The 19,111-nt window shown below is 39.7% G+C and overlaps 1 protein-coding gene across 2 annotated transcripts in view; it reads left to right on the top strand.

Annotated features, from left to right (window-relative positions):
- cux2 (cut like homeobox 2) overlaps positions 1-19,111 on the top strand; it is a 202,566-nt gene that overhangs the window by 176,740 nt on the left and 6,715 nt on the right. For both annotated transcript variants that reach the window (NM_001134814.2, NM_001244953.1), the window contains 9 exon segments: positions 3,182-3,286; positions 5,280-5,471; positions 7,068-7,126; positions 8,382-8,430; positions 8,920-9,019; positions 11,441-12,085; positions 13,900-14,001; positions 17,340-18,112; positions 18,537-18,696. In NM_001134814.2, the coding sequence (NP_001128286.2) occupies positions 3,182-3,286; positions 5,280-5,471; positions 7,068-7,126; positions 8,382-8,430; positions 8,920-9,019; positions 11,441-12,085; positions 13,900-14,001; positions 17,340-18,112; positions 18,537-18,696 (2,185 nt within the window).

Below are 19,111 nucleotides of genomic sequence, written 5' to 3'. Positions count from 1 at the left end.
TAACGTAATAAAAAAGACCACTGTTGGCCCAGCTCTAGATACCCAAGCAACCAATAAAATGTCTTCTTTCAAACAGCTTACCAGTAAATCCTACCTGCTGCTTGATTGCCATGGGACCTGAGCATATTCATGTATATATTTTCTTATGTTCCAGAAGGGCAGATGTATGGGAGACAGCATGAGTAGACAAAGAATAACAATACATAAGAGCTACATGTAAATCTAATACAAAATAAGAAACAATACACTTGATACATTTTAAATTGCTGTGGGCCATTTTCCAGCAAGCCATAACTGGCACATTTTCTTTGAGAATCAGTAATGGAGGAAGGATGTATGTTTATACATAATAGTGCTACTAGGGTAAACATTTCTGTGCAACCCCTAAGTTTAGCTTCTCTGAGACCACCAGGCCCAGACTGGGATTCAAAATAGGCCCTGGCAGGCATTGTGAGTACACAGGGGTCTAAACAGACCCCACCAGCCCATTAAATAGTGACTGTCTGTGGCATTTTACAGCAGCCCCTCTGGCATTTACCATATGCCACAAATCCAGGCCTGAATCTCAATGAGTATGCAAGTGTCACTGACACGTCTAAACCAAGATAGGGAGCTCCTGCATCAACTTTGAAGGTCTGAATCATTACTGTTATAGAGCTGCTGAACCTTAAGGCTGGTGCAATAAGTTTACATATAAAATATGGCTTTTCTAGCCATATTCATATTTAGGAAAAGTGCTAAGACTGGACCAGATAATGTTCTGGTGCTCCAAAAGGTAGGATCTGAATTTCTTTTTAGAGCAGCTGAGGTGGTGTTCTCTACAGAGGAATTCAGGGTTAGCATTTCAGAGGAAGCATAGTAACATAGGTTGAAAAAAGACACTTGCCCATCAAGTTCAACCTTTCATGTTTATATATAACCTGCCTAACTGCCAGTTGATCCAGAAAAAAAAAGCAAATAAAAATCTCTAGCTTCTCTAATTTGCCTCAGAGTGGGAAATTTTCCTATCTGACTCTAAAATGACAATTGGACAAGTCCTTGAATCACTTTGTACTAAGCTATTTTTATTATATCTGTGCTTTCTCACCCAACCCAACCCAACTATCTTATGTATCTGTCAGTACAACTGATTCAGAGAGAGAATTCTACAACTACACTGAAGACTGAAACTATTTTGCAAATTATCAGTAATTTATAAAGTGGAAGGAGGGCCCCACCTCCTGCAAATCCATGTCCCTTTTTAATGCAGCTGAAAACCTTGTTTGCCTTTGCAGCTGCTGATTGGCATTTCTTTTTACAGCCAAGTTTACTACCATAGTCCTTTTCCATTTAGAATTCCGGTGTCGCAGTTGCAGTGCACCTACCTCAGTTGCATTTGAATTGTCAAAACTGTCACAACTGCACATGTGTGTTTAGTCACATATCGGGCACAGTTGTGGCTAATTTATAGTCTGCCTAGCGTCATTTGAGTGAGAGTGGCATGTGCACCGTATTCTTTTGGCACAACTGAACCACGCCAATTGAAGCAGGGTGCTGAGGGAACCCTGGAGCTAACTTCTGGTCCAGAGTTGGAGGTAGCTCCAGGGTTCCCCTGCGTCAGTAGGTGCAGAAGTGCTAAATTTAAAACAGAAGGCAGGAAGGATTGAGTGGCACCAAGCACAACTATATAGAAGTGCAAGGTGAGCATTCTGATTTAAGTGCTTTCGGTGAATGTGGTTTCATGTGCAAATGGCTTTAAGGAAAGTGTGGGGACTGCAGCTGCACCTGTGGACGCACATGAGCCCTAAGGTCTGCTAAAGAGGGAAAGTATACAAGCAGGCTCAGAATCATCTGCTGTGGATCTTTTGTGCCCCCCTTTTTAAAAGTCCTTATTTAGATCCCCTGTTAATGATTCACTTTGGATTGATTCACCTAAGCACCACTACTACTTGCAGTGCATTCCCTAAATTATTACTCAAGCTGTAAGGCAACAGAACTCTGCCACTCCTGGACATGGGACTGGAGAATTAGAGCCGATTGCTGCTAGTTAACTAAAGGTGGCCATCTTAGCTGCCGATTCAAGTCCTTTAGACCAATTTGGCATCTTATCTGCCCATGTATGGGCACCCCCGATTCGCCTACCCAACTAAAGCTCCCCATACACGGGCCAATTCTAGCTGCCGATATCAGTCCCTTAGACCAATTCGGCAGCTAATCGGCCCGTGTATGGGCACTACCAATTGACACTACCAATCTTCATGTGTATGGGGACCTTAAAGGAACAGTAACATCAAAATATTAAAGTGTTTTAAAGTAATTAAAATATAATGTGCTGTTGCTCTGCAAAAAACTGGTGCTTTTGCTACAGAAAAGCTACTATATAAATAAGCTGCTGTTTAGCCATGGGGGCAGCCATTCAAGCTGGAAAAAATGAGAAAAGGCACAGGTTACATAGCAGATAACTAGTAGATAAGCCTCATATAATGGGGGTTTATCTGTTATCTGCTAAGTAACCTGTGCCTTTTCCCCTTTGAATGGCTGCCCCCATGGCTACACAGCAGCTAACCTATATAAACTATAGTAGTCTTTCTGAGGCAAACACACCAGTTGTAGCAATGCAGGGCAACAGTACATTATATTGTTAATACTTTTATACACTTTCATTTTTTGGTGTTACTGTTCCTTTAACACCTGGCCTATGATTGGCCAGATCTCAATCGGGCAGGTTTGATTTTCCATTGAATCGAGAACTGCCCAACACTGTGAATTTTAGCAAACTGGAACTATTTGTGATTTTAACCAGTTTATATTAGTTCATTGAGACACTCTCAGAATGTGCTGCTGCTTCAGGAAAAAGGGGATCCTAATGAGTAGAAATTATATTTAGTTAAATCATCCTTCAGGATCAGTGGCAGTGTCTGTGCCATTAGTTCCAAAATAATTTGAGACTAAAACTCATAATTCCCCTTCTTACAGTAACATTATTCGGAGATGCTTTGTCACTTATTTGCCTTCCTCTGGATCAGCAGTAACAAAGATGGGTTTGTGAACAAGTTTTATGTTGGGTTTTTTGTCAGTCTTTCAATTGCGTAATGCAGTGGGATATGTTTGGTGTCTATTAATAAGTTATAAGAAGAATATTAATGGTCAGTAATGTGGCAGCAAATATTCATGTTTGTTTTCCATTTCCGGTGTCTTTTAGAGAGCAGAAGCTGCTCAGAGGGAGGTTGAGAGTCTCAGGGAGCAATTATCATCTGTTAATAATTCCATTAGACTGACCTGTTGTTCTCCACAAGCATCCAGTGGGGTGAGTGCAACGACTCTACAGACTTTCAGTAACCTTGCATTGTGTGTGCCTGGGGAAAAGCTTTGCTGTATGGGAATGTGCCCTTCCTGCTATTTACTAACTCCACAAGTTGTCTCAACATTATATCATTATAAGACTTTAAAGGGGACCTGACACCACATATAACAAGCTGTATAAAAAAAAGACCTTTGCAAATTAAACATTAAACCTAAATTAGTTTTTTAATTAAAAAAATCAATACCTGTTATAAATGTATTTAAAAATCAGAGCTGTCAATCATATACTGCCTGCCCTGCCTCTATGCCTCAATTGAAGGCAATTACTTTCACTTTCCATTGAGTACTTCGTTGATGTCATTGCATTTATGTATTCTGTACATGGGCATCAGGTGCCAGCTAGTGGAGCATAAACAAGATTTTGGGATGATCAAAAGCTTATCGTAATTACACTGTTTCCAAAATGTCAGCTGTCTGCTTGCTGTGACTGTGTACTTGCAAGACTAAAGCTGGCCACACACGTGACGATTCTCGACTGTCGGTCACACAAAAGATTGTTCCAACCCTCCACTGATGTTCAGTGCTGAATCATCAGATATGGAGGTAGAAACAATAGGATTTCTACCTCCTTCTGCTGATCCAGCCCTGAACATAGATTTTGTTCATGCGCCTTCAATGGCGCCCAATCAAAATCTTCTAACCCGCCCGATTGGCAAGTTGACCGATATCAGCAGCCTTCTGTGCCTAGCCAACTTGCCATACACGCACTGAATATCGTACGAAACAAGGTTTCGTACAATATTATCTGTGCGTGTGTGGCCAGCTTGAGGGAAACAAGCTATATATCATTTATGTATGTAAGTAAGGTTTACTTACTGAATCACTGGCATGTCATGCAATATGTGTGGTCACTTTTAGTAAGCAGCATTTAATAGTACAGGTATAGGATCTGTTATATAGAATTAATGGGACCTGGGGTTTTCTGGTTAAGGGATTTTTTCTCTAATTTACATCCCCATACCTGAAAGCTAAAACTCATATAAACATTAAATATATCTGTTTTTCCGCCATTATGGATTCATGCAGATTAGTTAAAATCAAGTACAAGGTACTGTTTAATATTACAAAGAAAAAAATTATTTTTGCTTTAAAACAAAGTTCACAGAGAAAAGTGGACAGCAACCAGACAGTTTTCCTTAGCCACTCAGGCCTATACATTTTGGCTGCTGTAGCACAGAAAATACAGCATTTTGGAGAAGACAAATGTCAACCCTGTGACTTTGGATCCCTTTTAAAAAGTGCTGTTATACTTATTTCTATATAATTTTCCACCAGATGTTTCCAGAGTCTGTGTGTTTCTTTTATTTACCTCAGCACTGATTACCATATAGTATTACTTGAGTAGGTTTTATTTCTTACACATACAGTAGCTACCACAGTACATAAGAACATCCCCCCTCCCGAACCAGCCAGCCTTTACAGCTATAGACCACTCTCTCTCTCCAGCACTTCCTTTCTAAGCTTTTATAGAATTGCAAATCATCTCAAGACTGCCATCATCAGGCTTTTAATAGGCTTGTTTTAATATGCTGTATGTTTGGACAGCTCATTTTATCTCATCTCATATTGTTCATCTTCATTACCACTATAATATATCATCCACAGTGCCCCATTCCTGTTAATTATCATTGTCTTCTATTTGTTATGTTTATAAGGCTATGCCCAGTATTGTTTTGTTATTAAAATAGTTTGGAAGTAGTACATTAATAATACTGCCACTTTTTCTCCTTTGTCTTCTTTTGTGATCTTGAAGTTTTACCAAAGGCCATTGAAGTGTTGTGGCTTGGGGAATACATATAATGCAGTACAATAATCACACTACATAGAGATGAAAAAAGATAACTGTTTACTGAAAATTTCTACTTGTGGGCTGTTTTGTGTAATTTCGGGCGGTGCTGAGTTTCACACATTACCTCTTCCCTTCAATATCACTGTAGGACAAAGACAGCTTCTCCTTGTGTTCAGGATCTCACCTAGAAGCAGCATTGGCTGTCAAGGACAGAGAAATTCTCCGACTCCTAAAAGACATTCAGCACTTCCAGAACTCTATTCAAGAGCTAGAAGAGTCCTCAGCCAACCAGATTGCAGAACTCGAACAACAACTTGTCATTAAAACAGAAGCCATAGAGGTACATCAAATAATGCACAGTTAAATATACCAAAGTACAGATATGGAACCTGTTATCCAGAATGCTCGGGACCTGGGGTTTTCTGGATAAGGTGTATTTCCATAATTTGAATCACTCAACTTTATCTACTAAATAATCATTTAAAAATGAAAACAACCCAACAGGATTGTTTTGTCTTTAATTATAGTTACCTTCAAGGTACTGTTTTAGTATTACAAGAAAATAAGAAATTATTTTCAAAAATTAGAATTATTTGCTTAAAATGGAATCTATGGGAGATGACCTTCCCGTAATTCAAAACTTTCTGGATAAGGGGTTTCTGGAAACATACCACATACCTATATACTCAGTGGCACCGGACCTAAATACAGCCCTGCCTAGGATTCTGCAGATAGGGGGTTGAGCTGGAAAAAATTACTATATGGTCACTCTGCTGCCACTTCCGCCCATCTTGTCTTGGACTAAGTTCTTAAAGGGAGCGCTGTGTGGCAGGGAGGAGTTGTAATGGCTGCTGGCAAGTTGCTGCAGACCCAGCACTGACTTCATCTACCAAAAAGCATAAGTAAAAGTTCCCAAATATATAGTACCTTTCCTTTGACTAATTCTCCGATTTGACTGAATAACAAACCCTACACTGAAATGTTTTCTGTGATGTTTTTATTCCAAAACACTTAAACTCAAAATTAGTTATATGTGACATTGGTTTATATGGAAAAATTATCTTCGTACTTCATTAGTATTCAATGCTCACACTTATCATTCTGTAGAACCAGATTTTGCAGTGACAATATATGAAAACTGCAGTGCACAGGCACCATCTGACTGGTCTGAACTATCTCCAACAAATCTATCTGGAACAATAGGCCAGAATGTTGAACAGCATACAGATCTGGCCAATACTTTACCCCAAAGGTCTTAAATCTGCTATTGTTGCAAAATGTTGCCTGCACAAATGATAAAAGTAGTTGGATCAAATATATATTATATGAGTATTATATATAGATGTGATCATACAAGACTGCTTGTCTCCCATTTCCTGACTGTCTGTCAGCACCATGTTGTACAACTATTCCCCCAGTGCTTCTCACACCTTATATCACTATGACAGTGCCAAATTCATCCTGACGTTACATTAGCTAAGGGGCCGCACAATGTGTTCTCCAGTCTCATTTGCATGTTAATGGACTTCTGCCTGCTAAGCAAAGGTTACACTCATTCACCCATATACCCCCACTAGTAGCAGAGACTAGGCCCAAGTTAAAGAAGAGCAGGGGTACTGGGGGTACTTCAGTTACAGGAAGTTTGGGTCCACCATGTGAGCATAAATAAGCAATGTCCAGCCTGTGGCTTTCCACCTGTAAAAGAGTTTTAGTTCAGCAACAGCTGAAAGGCTGCAGGCAGATACTCCTGATAGTTATACAATAGAACATGTCTATTATACATAATCATACAACATAATACATCATTTGTACTTTTATCTGTGTATTATCCCCAAGGTCTGTTGTGATGCTGAGGCCCCAGGACAGATGTCCTCTCTCTCTTTCTCTATGTACTTTTCCCTAAAACCTATACTTCTTTAATGTTTCTTATATCTAGAAGCTGGAAGAGAAGTTACGGCGTCAGTCGGATTATGAAGAAATTAAAACTGAACTAAGGTTGTATTGGCACCATCCTCCATGCACCTCTCCTTCTTGTCATTTTCTTATCATTGCGATTAATGCCAAGCCGTGGGTAACTCTCCAGGCTTCTGTGGTTATTATGTAATAAAACAAGACAGCAGTGTCACAGATGTTTATGTTTATTACCAGTGCAGATGACAGGAGAATAATGCAGCCGGAATGTTCTACATAGTTATCCTTCTGTCTGATCAAATAAATATCCATATATTAACCCTGAGCAGCACACAGTGTAAGATAACACTCACAGTTTCATTACAGCATTTCTCACTTAGTGGAACTGTAACTAAAGGTAGCTATGGCACTAACTAACTGTGAGAGCATGGCTAAATCCCCATTCCCATGGGGAAGCTGGGCAAGACCATGTTGTGGCTTATGGGGCAGTACTTTTGAAAGAATAGGAACGGCACTCACACATATCTTTTAGGCTCCTTGGCTTTTATTTCAATCGACAGTTTGACTTGTAAAGTGGATTCAGCATTTTAGGGGTGCCTAGGATAATCACCATACTGATTGTTGGTATGCCCTGATTGAAAGCCTGATGGAACTCATAAAAGGTCACTTCTTATGATGCATTAAGTATCCCAAACAACAAGTATCCCAAATTCACTTTCAAAATCATGCAGCTTAGATTTATGAAACTTTTTTCTTTTCTGGAAATGCCCGCCTTCCTGTGGTATTGGCCAGAAAGGTACATTACAGTGCCTGCTTAAGAGACCCACTGCTAAAATAAAGAATTATTCAAGCATGCTCGGCTAATTTTTCAATCCACCAACATTTTTTCAACATTTTCATGGCTCCCACACAGCTCCACATAATGAAATAGCAAAAGCTGCTGAGAAAAAATGCCATAACAACACCTTGCTACAGCTCATTAATGTTATATTTAATGTTTGCCCCCCAAAAAGGCAGCAGCATAATTAGGCCAAGATACTGTATCTTTGATAGCAGGTTTATACAGGTTCTACCAATCTATGCAGTTACTGTAACCTCAGTTACATTTTAATGGTTTCTTAACCATTAATTTTCCTGCAATTCGTGTGAGCAGGAGAGAGTCTCCATCAGATATCATGTCCAGCCATACAAAAATATATTTTAGTTTTAAAGGATCATGGACTGAATCAATAGCAATAGAAAAGCAGTGTATTATATTAGTATATTATATTATATTGCATTTTACAATAACCCTTATATTATTTCTTGAAATCTTACATTGTTTTCTTTTTATATACAGCATATTGAAAGCAATGAAGTCAGCCTCAGCAAATTGTACCATTTCCCAGGTTAGTAGACAGTATAATAAATAGAGGTAAAATGATTTTTAGCAGATACCTGTAAAATCATCTACTTAAAGGAGAAGGAAAGGCTAATAAAGAGTTAATCTCAAGCTGCAGGAATATCTTCATTTCTCTCAATAGTGCCCTTATATCTTCCATTCAGATGATCAGAAGCCTCATAGGGAAAAAAAACCCTGAGCTCTGTAAGAAAAATTCCCATAATGCAACGCTCCTCCAAGACCAAGACTGGTGTACATTCTCAGTTAGTAAGACTATGAGGAAGCTTCCTGCTGATTGGCTTAGATCACACATTCCTAAGGGGAAAAGGGGGGAGGGGGGGGGGAGCAGGAGAGGAGAGAGAGCTGTGTGTCTCTGGCACAGAAAAACAAAGAGACAACAAATCTTTTGATAGAGGTGTTTATGGCTGTATTTACATGGACCTTTCTGATAAAGCTTACTTAGTTTTTACCTTCCTATATTCTTTAATATTTGCAGGAAAATTCCACACCAGAGGATTCCTTGTTGATAGAAAAAGAGACATTCTTCCCATCTCAGACTTATGTATTAGAGAAGCAGCGCATTCTACCCAGCAATGGTATGTAAGTGCATGTAGAGACCAGCCGTAAACCATGATTGCCATAGTCCCTAAAATAAACTGCTTGTAAAATGTATAGTGTATTGCAGGTATAGCTTATCTGTGGTTGTTAAAGCAAAGGTGAAAGCTGTACTTGTCAGTGCAGTTTTACTGAGGTGCCTAAGGGAGTGAAACCACTCTCAGCTTGCAAAAAAATGCAGTAGAGCCAACACTCAGGGGCAGATTTATCAAAGTCAGAATTTCAGATAATTAAAAGTACGATTGGCAAAAATTCGGGGTAAATACGATAATTTCAGATGTGGTTTAATTGCGCAAAAATTTGTATCGTGGTCGTCAGAAAATATCGTGGTACGATCCGAAAGTTACTAAATTTTCAGATCCTAATGATCATAAACGGCGCGAAAACCTTTCTGACTTTGAACCTTTAATGCATGATTTTGGAAGCTTCTCATAGGACTCAATGGCACTCTGCAGCTCCAACCTGGCCCAAGGAAAGTCTCCCATAGGGCTCAATGGCACTCTGCAGCTCCAACCTGGCCCAAGGAAAGTCTCCCATAGGGCTCAATGGCACTCTGCAGCTCCAACCCGGCCCAAGGAAAGTCTCCCATAGGGCTCAATGGCACTCTGCAGCTCCAACCCGGCCCAAGGAAAGTCTCCCATAGGGCTCAATGGCACTCTGCAGCTCCAACCTGGCCCAAGGAAAGTCTCCCATAGGGCTCAATGGCACTCTGCAGCTCCAACCTGGCCAAAAGAAAGTCTCCCATAGGGCTCAATGGCACTCTGCAGCTCCAACCTGGCCCAAGGAAAGTCTCCCATAGGGCTCAATGGCACTCTGCAGCTCCAACCTGGCCCAAGGAAGTCTCCCATAGGGCTCAATGGCACTCTGCAGCTCCAACCTGGCCCAAGGAAAGTCTCCCATAGGACTCAATGGCACTCTGCAGCTCCAACCTGGCCAAAAGAAAGTCTCCCATAGGGCTCAATGGCACTCTGCAGCTCCAACCTGGCCAAAAGAAAGTCACGATCCTGAAGCTTGAAAACGTTCCGAAACGTTCATAGTCGTTTGTGACAAATACGATTTTGACACATAAATTGATGCAAAGCACTAAAAAGTTGTGAAAATTAATGAAAACATTGTGGAAAATTATCAAAGTTATAAAAATTTTTAAAAATACTAATTTTTCCCATTCTGACCCAATCGTACATTGATAAATGTGCCCTTCAGTGTGCCCTCAGCCTAATATCTACAGAAAGTTGATAATTAAATACCTTCCTTTGGTCACATTAAGAGCTCAGTTTTGTATTTTTCAGTTATTCAGGGGCATATTTATATGAGGGCGAAATGGAGTTCACAGCAGTTTAACAGAGGGAATTTCATATCAACCCATTGATAAATATTCTACATTCAAGTGAATGTAGAACTGTTGAATTTGTTGCTTTTAAAAATGTGCTGAACTCTATTTTCATCCTTTGATACTTCACAGTGAGTGCCATCTTTGTAGGTTATATAAGGCAGTCATGTAAAATCACTTGCTTGTTCCATGTTTATTAACCTTAACCACCCAACCAACAGGTTGTATTTACTGGTCAACCAAATTTTCAATATATTGCCAAAGGTTACTAGACCAAACTTTATGCACATTATTGCATTAAACCGTGTGATTTGGCCAAAAATATGGAATACATTTCTATCTGTTAAAAACTATAAGGACAAAAATTTGCAGAGGAGTTCTATGGCCATATAAAGGCAAAAGGCTTTCAGACCGAGGGGCATTGTTTACTTATTGAATATACCATACAGCAAAGAAGTATTCAGCAGCAGGTATGGCAGAATAGGGTTTCCTTTGCTTACCCCCTGTGCTCCTGTCCAAAGCACAGTAATCCAGTACAAGTAAAAAAGAAGATGGAAACAGGAAGGCAGTACTATGCTGAAAAATTCCTTTATTGTTAGTGCAACCACTTAAAAGGAATTTTGCAGTACAGTTTTAGTGAGTCATGTGATATCACTAAGCACCTTTAATAACTGATTACAACACTAATATTTTTTTTTATAAGAATATAAAACACAGGAGCAATGAATAACTTGTATCATAGATATATCATAGATAAGGATCTCTAACAACCTTCTGTATTATTTGAATTTATTTTTTATACCCATACTTTTTTGATTTCCAAGTCTTTCCTTTCTTCCTGTTCTGTGAAACGATGGGAGATGAGGATAGATGATTAGACAAATGCCTTGGTCTTGTGTCAGAACAAAAAGTAAATTGTGCATCTTCCAAAAATGCCTTTGCACCTAATAGCCTAGCTTGGAATGCTAATGAAGTGTTACCAAATATAATGCTGCTTTTATATACTGTATATATATATATATTAAAGTACTTTAGTCTCTTCTTTGTTTGGCGCTGTTAATATCATTTCTAGAGGAGGATCAGTCGGAGGATGACTCTATGAAACAAAGCCTTGGAGCTGAGAGACCCTATTCCTCTTCCCCTCGGACATCGTTCCAAACAAGAGATGGAGTGGTTACGCCAAGCTCTTCTCAGTGCCTGCAGGAAGCAGCTGCTCATGTTGGCCAAAGAACTATCTCCTCTACCTTCCCCAACACTAGTGAGCAGCTGCCCGGAGAGGTACCATTAAAGAAGCATATGGTGTCACCAGTGCTCAAGAGTGAAAATAACACCATGCTATCCTTCCCTTCCTCATTCTACTCAGTGAAGTCCACCATACTGCCCAACCACCTTTCGGCCACTGTAAATAATGACTCCAGCCCTCTCAGTGATCAATCTGAGGCGAGCAGTTCCAGCTCTGCAGATGAAGAACATATAGACACCTCTGAAATTGCTTTCCAAGTTAAAGAGCAGCTGCTAAAACATAATATTGGACAACGTGTCTTTGGACATTATGTTTTGGGCCTTTCCCAGGGGTCAGTGAGTGAAATCCTGGCCCGACCCAAACCCTGGAGGAAGCTAACTGTTAAAGGAAAGGAGCCTTTCATTAAAATGAAGCAGTTTTTGTCTGATGAACAGAATGTCCTGGCACTGAGAACCATTCAGGTGCGACAGAGAGGTGAGTGATTTCTTCATTTGAGCCCCTACTGAATTCTATGTATTTCTTATTGCGTGTATATATATATATATATATATATATATAGTGATGGCACTCACAGGGATTTTCACACAAGAATTGTCAAGCGAAGAAAAATTAGTTTTTATTCAATCCTGGACTGAACAAAACCTAATTTTTCTTCACTTGACGATTCTTGTGTAAAAATCCCTGTGAGTGCCGTCACTATCTTTATATATATATATATACATATATATATATATACATATATAGAATATACTATACAGTAGATATTTCTATGTGTCATGCTCTTTGTTGCAGGGATTTTTGGTCAAAAAACTGTACAGTATATACTGGTCATGAATGGTTAAGAATGATATTTCACACATATACACATTAGAAGCTGACAGTTAATAAGATTTATATATGTATGCAGTCTGATCAGTGGCAGCCACTGAACACCAATAGTGAAAGATCCAGAAATCTTTGGACCTGCTACAATTTAGCTTATGGGAAAAATTAAATTTTCCTGCCAATTTTGGAGGTGCTTTCCATTAAGCAGAGTTTATGGTCACAGGGCAGATTATATTAATATGACAATGGCATGCAAAGAAGTCTGTTGATCTCTTAGTTTGGCTTGGGAGCCATGAAATCCCCTTGAAGTGCTGTCAGATGGAGTGCCCTGATCTAGGCCAACAATTCACTGTGTTCACAAATTAAAAATGAATTGAAAATCCGGCAGTGTGGTTTATGCCAAAAGACCACTTATGAGAATCAATAAACTACCAATATTGTGCCAAGTTCCAATTAATTTATATAGGATTAAGTTAGCTGGCACCACCAAGTTGATGTGAAGTCTCAACTACCAATGGGTACTGGGAAATACTCTCCATTTCAATGTAGTTGCCTGATACTTTAATAAATATGCCCTACGGTATCTCAAAGAGTGAAAACAGAGTTCACACAATTCACCTGAGGGGAACTCCCTATCTCTCTATTTACTTGTATACAATTTTTAGGGTATTATTTCCTGAACATTCAGAGTGGAGCCATTAAAAATCCTATAGAAATTAATAAAGTACAGTATAACAGACTACCCTGAGCTCTAAAACAACAGCGTCTAGAGTAACAAAACTTTGCCAGCAAGTCCTGCATAACCTCTGCTGTTAGAGTATGACCTGAAAAAGGGCAGTGTGTATATTGGGAGTGTCTGGGAACACTGCTGTTTTCATTTAGTAATACCGTAACACATTATCTGTCAGACAGGAAGTTGGAGGACACACAAAATGAGTCCTTTTTTTTTTCAGCTTTCAGATGGGTGTCACTGACCCCAGTAGTCAAAAACTATTGCTCTGTGATACTACAATTATATTGTTATTGTTACTTTTTATTACTATTCATATTCCTATTTCTTGTTCAAACCACTGCCTGGTTGCTAGTGTAAATAAGACTGTAACAACCAGATAGCTGCTGAAATACAAACTGGAGAGTAGCTGAACAAAAAGCTAAAAAATGAAGACCTGTTGCAAATTGTCTCAGAATATTTATGTCTACATCATACAAAAAGCATTTTAACCGTAAACTAACCCTTTCATTGATTTTTGAAAATAACATTAATACTTGATAGAGTAATCACATTCCCTACTGTCACTGGTATAACATGCACTCACTATGATAAGAACTAAAATGAATGTATTTGCTCAGACTGACATTTATTGTGTTACTGAGAGCTGTGCACTATTGCCCTGTATTAGTTTGCAGCAATGCTAGGTGCTGAGCTTTTAAATAAGTGACAAATCGGTTCTGCCCTTTTGCAGGAAGCATTACACCAAGAATTAGAACTCCAGAAACAGGTTCAGACGATGCCATAAAAAATATCCTGGAACAAGCAAAAAAGGAGATTCAGTCACAGAAAGGAGGTGAGCTCAGCCATGTGCAATATGAAATTGAATTATGAGTTGCCTTTTTAGCAAGTGAGACAATACAGGTTTACTGAAATTAGCTCTTAGTACAAGTTGATCCAGGGACTGATCTGTATGTGGAGTCAGGAAGGATTTTTTTCCGCTCTGAGGAAAATTGGAGAGGCTTCATATGGGGTTAATCATCTCCCATTGCATCAGTAGCAGTTAGAGGCTCACTTAGAAAACAAAGGTGGAACTTGATGAGTGTGAGTTATGTTATTGATTTCAGACATGTGCATTACGGATTCACTTGTGAGTTCAGGCATGTGCATTACAAATTCACTTGTGAGTTCAGGCATGTGCATTACGAATTCACTTGTGAGTTCAGGCATGTGCATTACGAATTCACTTGTGAGTTCAGGCATGCATTACGGATTCACTTGTGAGTTCAGGCATGTGCATTACAAATTCACTTGGGAGTTCAGGCATGTGCATTACGAATTCACTTGTGAGTTCAGGCATGCATTACGGATTCACTTGTGAGTTCAGGCATGTGCATTACAAATTCACTTGTGAGTTCAGGCATGTGCATTACAAATTCACTTGTGAGTTCAGGCATGCATTACGGATTCACTTGTGAGTTCAGGCATGTGCATTACAAATTCACTTGTGAGTTCAGGCATGCATTACGGATTCACTTGTGAGTTCAGGCATGTGCATTACAAATTCACTTGTGAGTTCAGGCATGCATTACGGATTCACTTGTGAGTTCAGGCATGCATTACGGATTCACTTGTGAGTTCAGGCATGCATTACGGATTCACTTGTGAGTTCAGGCATGCATTACGGATTCACTTGTGAGTTCAGGCATGCATTACGGATTCACTTGTGAGTTCAGGCATGCATTACGGATTCACTTGTGAGTTCAGGCATGCATTACGGATTTACTTGTGAGTTCAGGCATGCATTACGGATTCACTTGTGAGTTCAGGCATGCATTACGGATTCACTTGTGAGTTCAGGCATGCATTACGGATTCACTTGTGAGTTCAGGCATGCATTACGGATTCACTTGTGAGTTCAGGCATGCATTACGGATTCACTTGTGAGTTCAGGCATGCATTACGGATTCACTTGTGAGTTCAGGCATGCATTACGGATTCACTTGTGTGTTCAGGCATGCATTACGGATTCACTTGTGTGTTCAGGCATGCATTACGGATTCACTTGTGAGTTCAGACATGCATTACGTATTCACTTGTGTGTTCAGGCATGCATTACGGATTCACTTGTGAGTTCAGACATGTGCAATATGGATTCACTTGTGAGTTTTCTTTCAGCATATGAAAATGACCTGCTTACTGTTGCCAAGGATTCTTAGCTTGTGTCCCTCTAGTTGTATAAATACAACTTTCATTATCCCATGACAGACAATGAGGAGCTACAGGGTGTATATGACTGGCATGGAAAAAATAAAAAATGAATTTGTTTGTAAAATTAAGAGGAATAATATATTTTATACATAGACACACATGACTATTCTTTGGTGAGGGGAAACAAATCATTACTTTATGTATGAATCCAAACTGTGCAACAATTGTAATTTATAGATAAACAATGAGATAGCTATAAATGTCAACTCCCATAAGTAAATGCCAGTGTGATATAGACACACAGGTGCCCTACAAATACAGGGGTTGTTGCACCACAAGGAGAGTTACTCTCTGGGCTTCTGTCATTGTGATTTTTACTTTGACTATCACAGTGCTCCTATAAACAGGCAGAAATGGAGTGAGTTTAAATTCCCAGGCAAGCATACACTCTGTGAGGCACATTGATGCTAATAAATAAGAATGTTTATCAGAGTATTGTTGAGTTAAAGTTGTGTGAGACTATTTTCTGTACTTGTTAAGTTCTAGGAAAGGTACTTATCTCTGTACCTAAGTGTGTTACTGCCACCTAATGTTAAACATGTAGAACTGCACATCTTAAATAATCACTGATTGGAAATTGGCAGCTGTGTAGTTCAGCCAACCACAGATATAGTGTAGGCTAAACTTAAAGAGTTTAGAGCTGATAGCATATACAAATTATTGTGCATCAATACCATGATTAAATATCAGTATACAAGATTCAGAGTTAACAGTTTAATGTATCTTCCTATGTTCCTATAATGTATGTTCCTAGCAACTTGTCACGGATACTAAATACCAAAAAATACCCTGCCATGGACAACACTAAAGGTGGCCATACACGCACCGATATTATCGTACGAAACCTCGTTTCGTACGATAATCGGTGCGTGTATGGTATGTCAGCGAGCCGACCGATGTCGCAGGAAGCTGCTGAAATCGGTCGGCTCGTCGATCGGCCAGGTTAGAAAATTTTGATCGGGCGCCATAGAAGGCGCCTGACCAAAATTCTCCCTTCAGAGCTGAATCGGCAGAAGGAGGTAGAAATCCTATTGTTTCTACCTCCTTACCTGCCGATTCAGCCCTGAATGGTGTGTGGCGGATCTGACGATGTTTCGTGCGACCGATGGTCGTACGAAACATCGTCGGATCGCCACGTGTATGGCCAGCTTAAGAATTGCCCCTGCTAAAACACACGTAGAGACAATTATTTGTAAATGATCAGCATTGTCTATTTCTGTAGCTGTGACAAGTAGCTGCTACTAGTCTGTGTGTTTTCTGTGTGCTCAAACCTCCATTATTGTCTTGGTGCCTGTCTTGCCTATGCAGTAGCCTGGCTGTTTGTAAACAGAGCCATTAGGGTGAAGATACACAGAGCTACTAGTACTAGTGAAGACAATGCTGATAATTTACTGATAATTGTCTCTAAATGTATTTTAGCAGAGGCAATTCTCAGTATTGTCTATTGTCTGGAAAGGTATTTTCTGGCATTTAGTAGTGATGACAAGTAACTGCTACTAAGTAGCTACATGTGTCTTCACCCTTAGGTCTCTTTTATCTAAATTCCCCTGCCATAGACTTCTTCAGAGCCACGGGTCTCAAGGAGGAAATTCTTCTGCAATGGCTCCACTTGTATGGGATTTTAGGGGCATATTGTTCACTGGGTAAACTAAAATCCCAGAAAATATAGCTTAAGACAGGGACCTAAGTAGTACCAAAAGCTTGCATTTTATAATCTACTTAGCCAATAAAAGGTATCACCTACTCTATACTTTCTGGTTTTGATTTATGGCTAACACAGTACAACACTCTGCTCCTAAAAATCCCATACAAGTGAATAGGAACTTGTGGAAATTAACTGTGGAGGACTGTGTATAGCTCTAGTTTTCCCTTATCTTGCTCATAATTGAACATTTTCTTTAACAGCCCTTTGTTTTCATTTAGGTGACACAAAAGGCTCAAATGCTCCTTTATCATCATCTTCCAGCATAACCAGCAGCTCAGAGGATGCAATTAAGAGTATCTTGGAGCAGGCAAGAAGGGAAATGCAGGCTCAACAGCAGGTGCTGTTAGAAATTGAGTCAGGCAACGGGCATCGGTCCATGAACACCCCACCAGCAGAACGACCTATCCTTACACCATCAACACACAATGCTGCTCACATCCATATTAAACAGGAAGAGGGTACCTTTATTACCAGCGCTGCCTCCATCCAGACCCCACTAAGTGTGCTCTCTCCTGCAGCTTTTGTGCAGAATATAATACGCAAAGTGAAGTCAGAGATAGGTGACGCAGGGTCATACTTTGACCAGCACTGGGCAACAGAAAGAAACCTCTTAAGTCGCCCCTTAATGTCAGTTTCCCCATCGCTGTCATCATCTTCTTCCAGTTACTCAGGTATGATCAATGGCAGACCATGGAGACGAGCAGATACCTGTGAGACCGCTCCCAGTGAGGAAGAAATAACAACAGCTGAAGAAGCACACAAGGTGGTGGAGGTGAAGACCGAAGCTGGAAACCTTGACCAACAAAACATGAATCGCCTTTCTTATTATCCTGCCTACGTACCAAGGAATCTCAAGCCCACAGTACCGCCTCTGACTCCAGAACAGTATGAGATGTATATGTACAGAGAAGTTGATACACTGGACCTTACTAGGCAGGTCAAGGAAAAGTTGGCAAAAAATGGCATTTGCCAAAGAATCTTTGGAGAAAAGGTACCCATGCTCAATTATATCATATCCATTCAGCATTTCATCCTGTAATTAATTTAGTGCCAACATACTTTGAGCAAGATCATAATATATATGCTATAAAATGGGCAAAATAGTCCAATTTGGTTAGAAAGGAGCTAACTGGCCTATTTTAGCCATTTTATAGTAACCATTGCACAATTTGTGGGCCCAAAATAATCATTCATCAGCCTTGAATAACTTAGACTGTTCAGATCTAGAAGTTAACTGAAAATCTCTGCCTTTGCATGTTGTTGTTTATTGTACCAGTTGCCATGAATAATAAACAAATAGAATAAATAAAGTAAACACTTTTATAACAGAATTATAGTATAAAACACATTTTTGATCTGTAACGCAAGCTCTTTTCGCCAGGGGAGTCACAATTAATCTACTTGTTATGATTTAGGTGCTTGGATTATCCCAAGGTAGTGTGAGTGACATGTTATCCAGGCCCAAACCATGGAGCAAACTCACCCAAAAGGGTCGTGAGCCCTTCATTCGCATGCAGCTTTGGCTAACTGATCAACTGGGCCAAGGAATCACTCAGCAGCCAGCCCTGTCTCAAGGTACAGATAAAGTAACTTTTAAACAGTCAGTTTAATCATTTGTCGCCTGATAAGCTTAGCATTTTTCTACGTGTGGCCCCAAAAAACATTACACAGGAAGGTCAAAATCCTTATCTTTTGCATTTGAGCTGATATATTGCTTTCCTACTTGCATGAAGTTAGTCATTTTTTTACCGCATAGTATTGGAAACCCATGATGTGACTGTCTAGCCCACCTGAAACAATGGAATACTGTATGGCCATCTTTCTATTGTTTTGCTCAATTAGGATGACCACCCAAACAATCAGAGCAGCACCCAGGTTATTCTGAGAGTTACCTACTGTAAATCAGAGAATTGTAACAGTAGATATGCCTCATGGAATGTGTACTAGCATTGCTATCTATTTGAAATTTGTAGGGAAGAATATATGAGTA

The sequence above is a fragment of the Xenopus tropicalis genome, chromosome 1, assembly GCF_000004195.4.
Source record: "Xenopus tropicalis strain Nigerian chromosome 1, UCB_Xtro_10.0, whole genome shotgun sequence".
NCBI classification, from domain to species: Eukaryota; Metazoa; Chordata; class Amphibia; order Anura; family Pipidae; genus Xenopus; species Xenopus tropicalis.
This window is presented reverse-complemented; position numbering and strand designations above follow the sequence as displayed.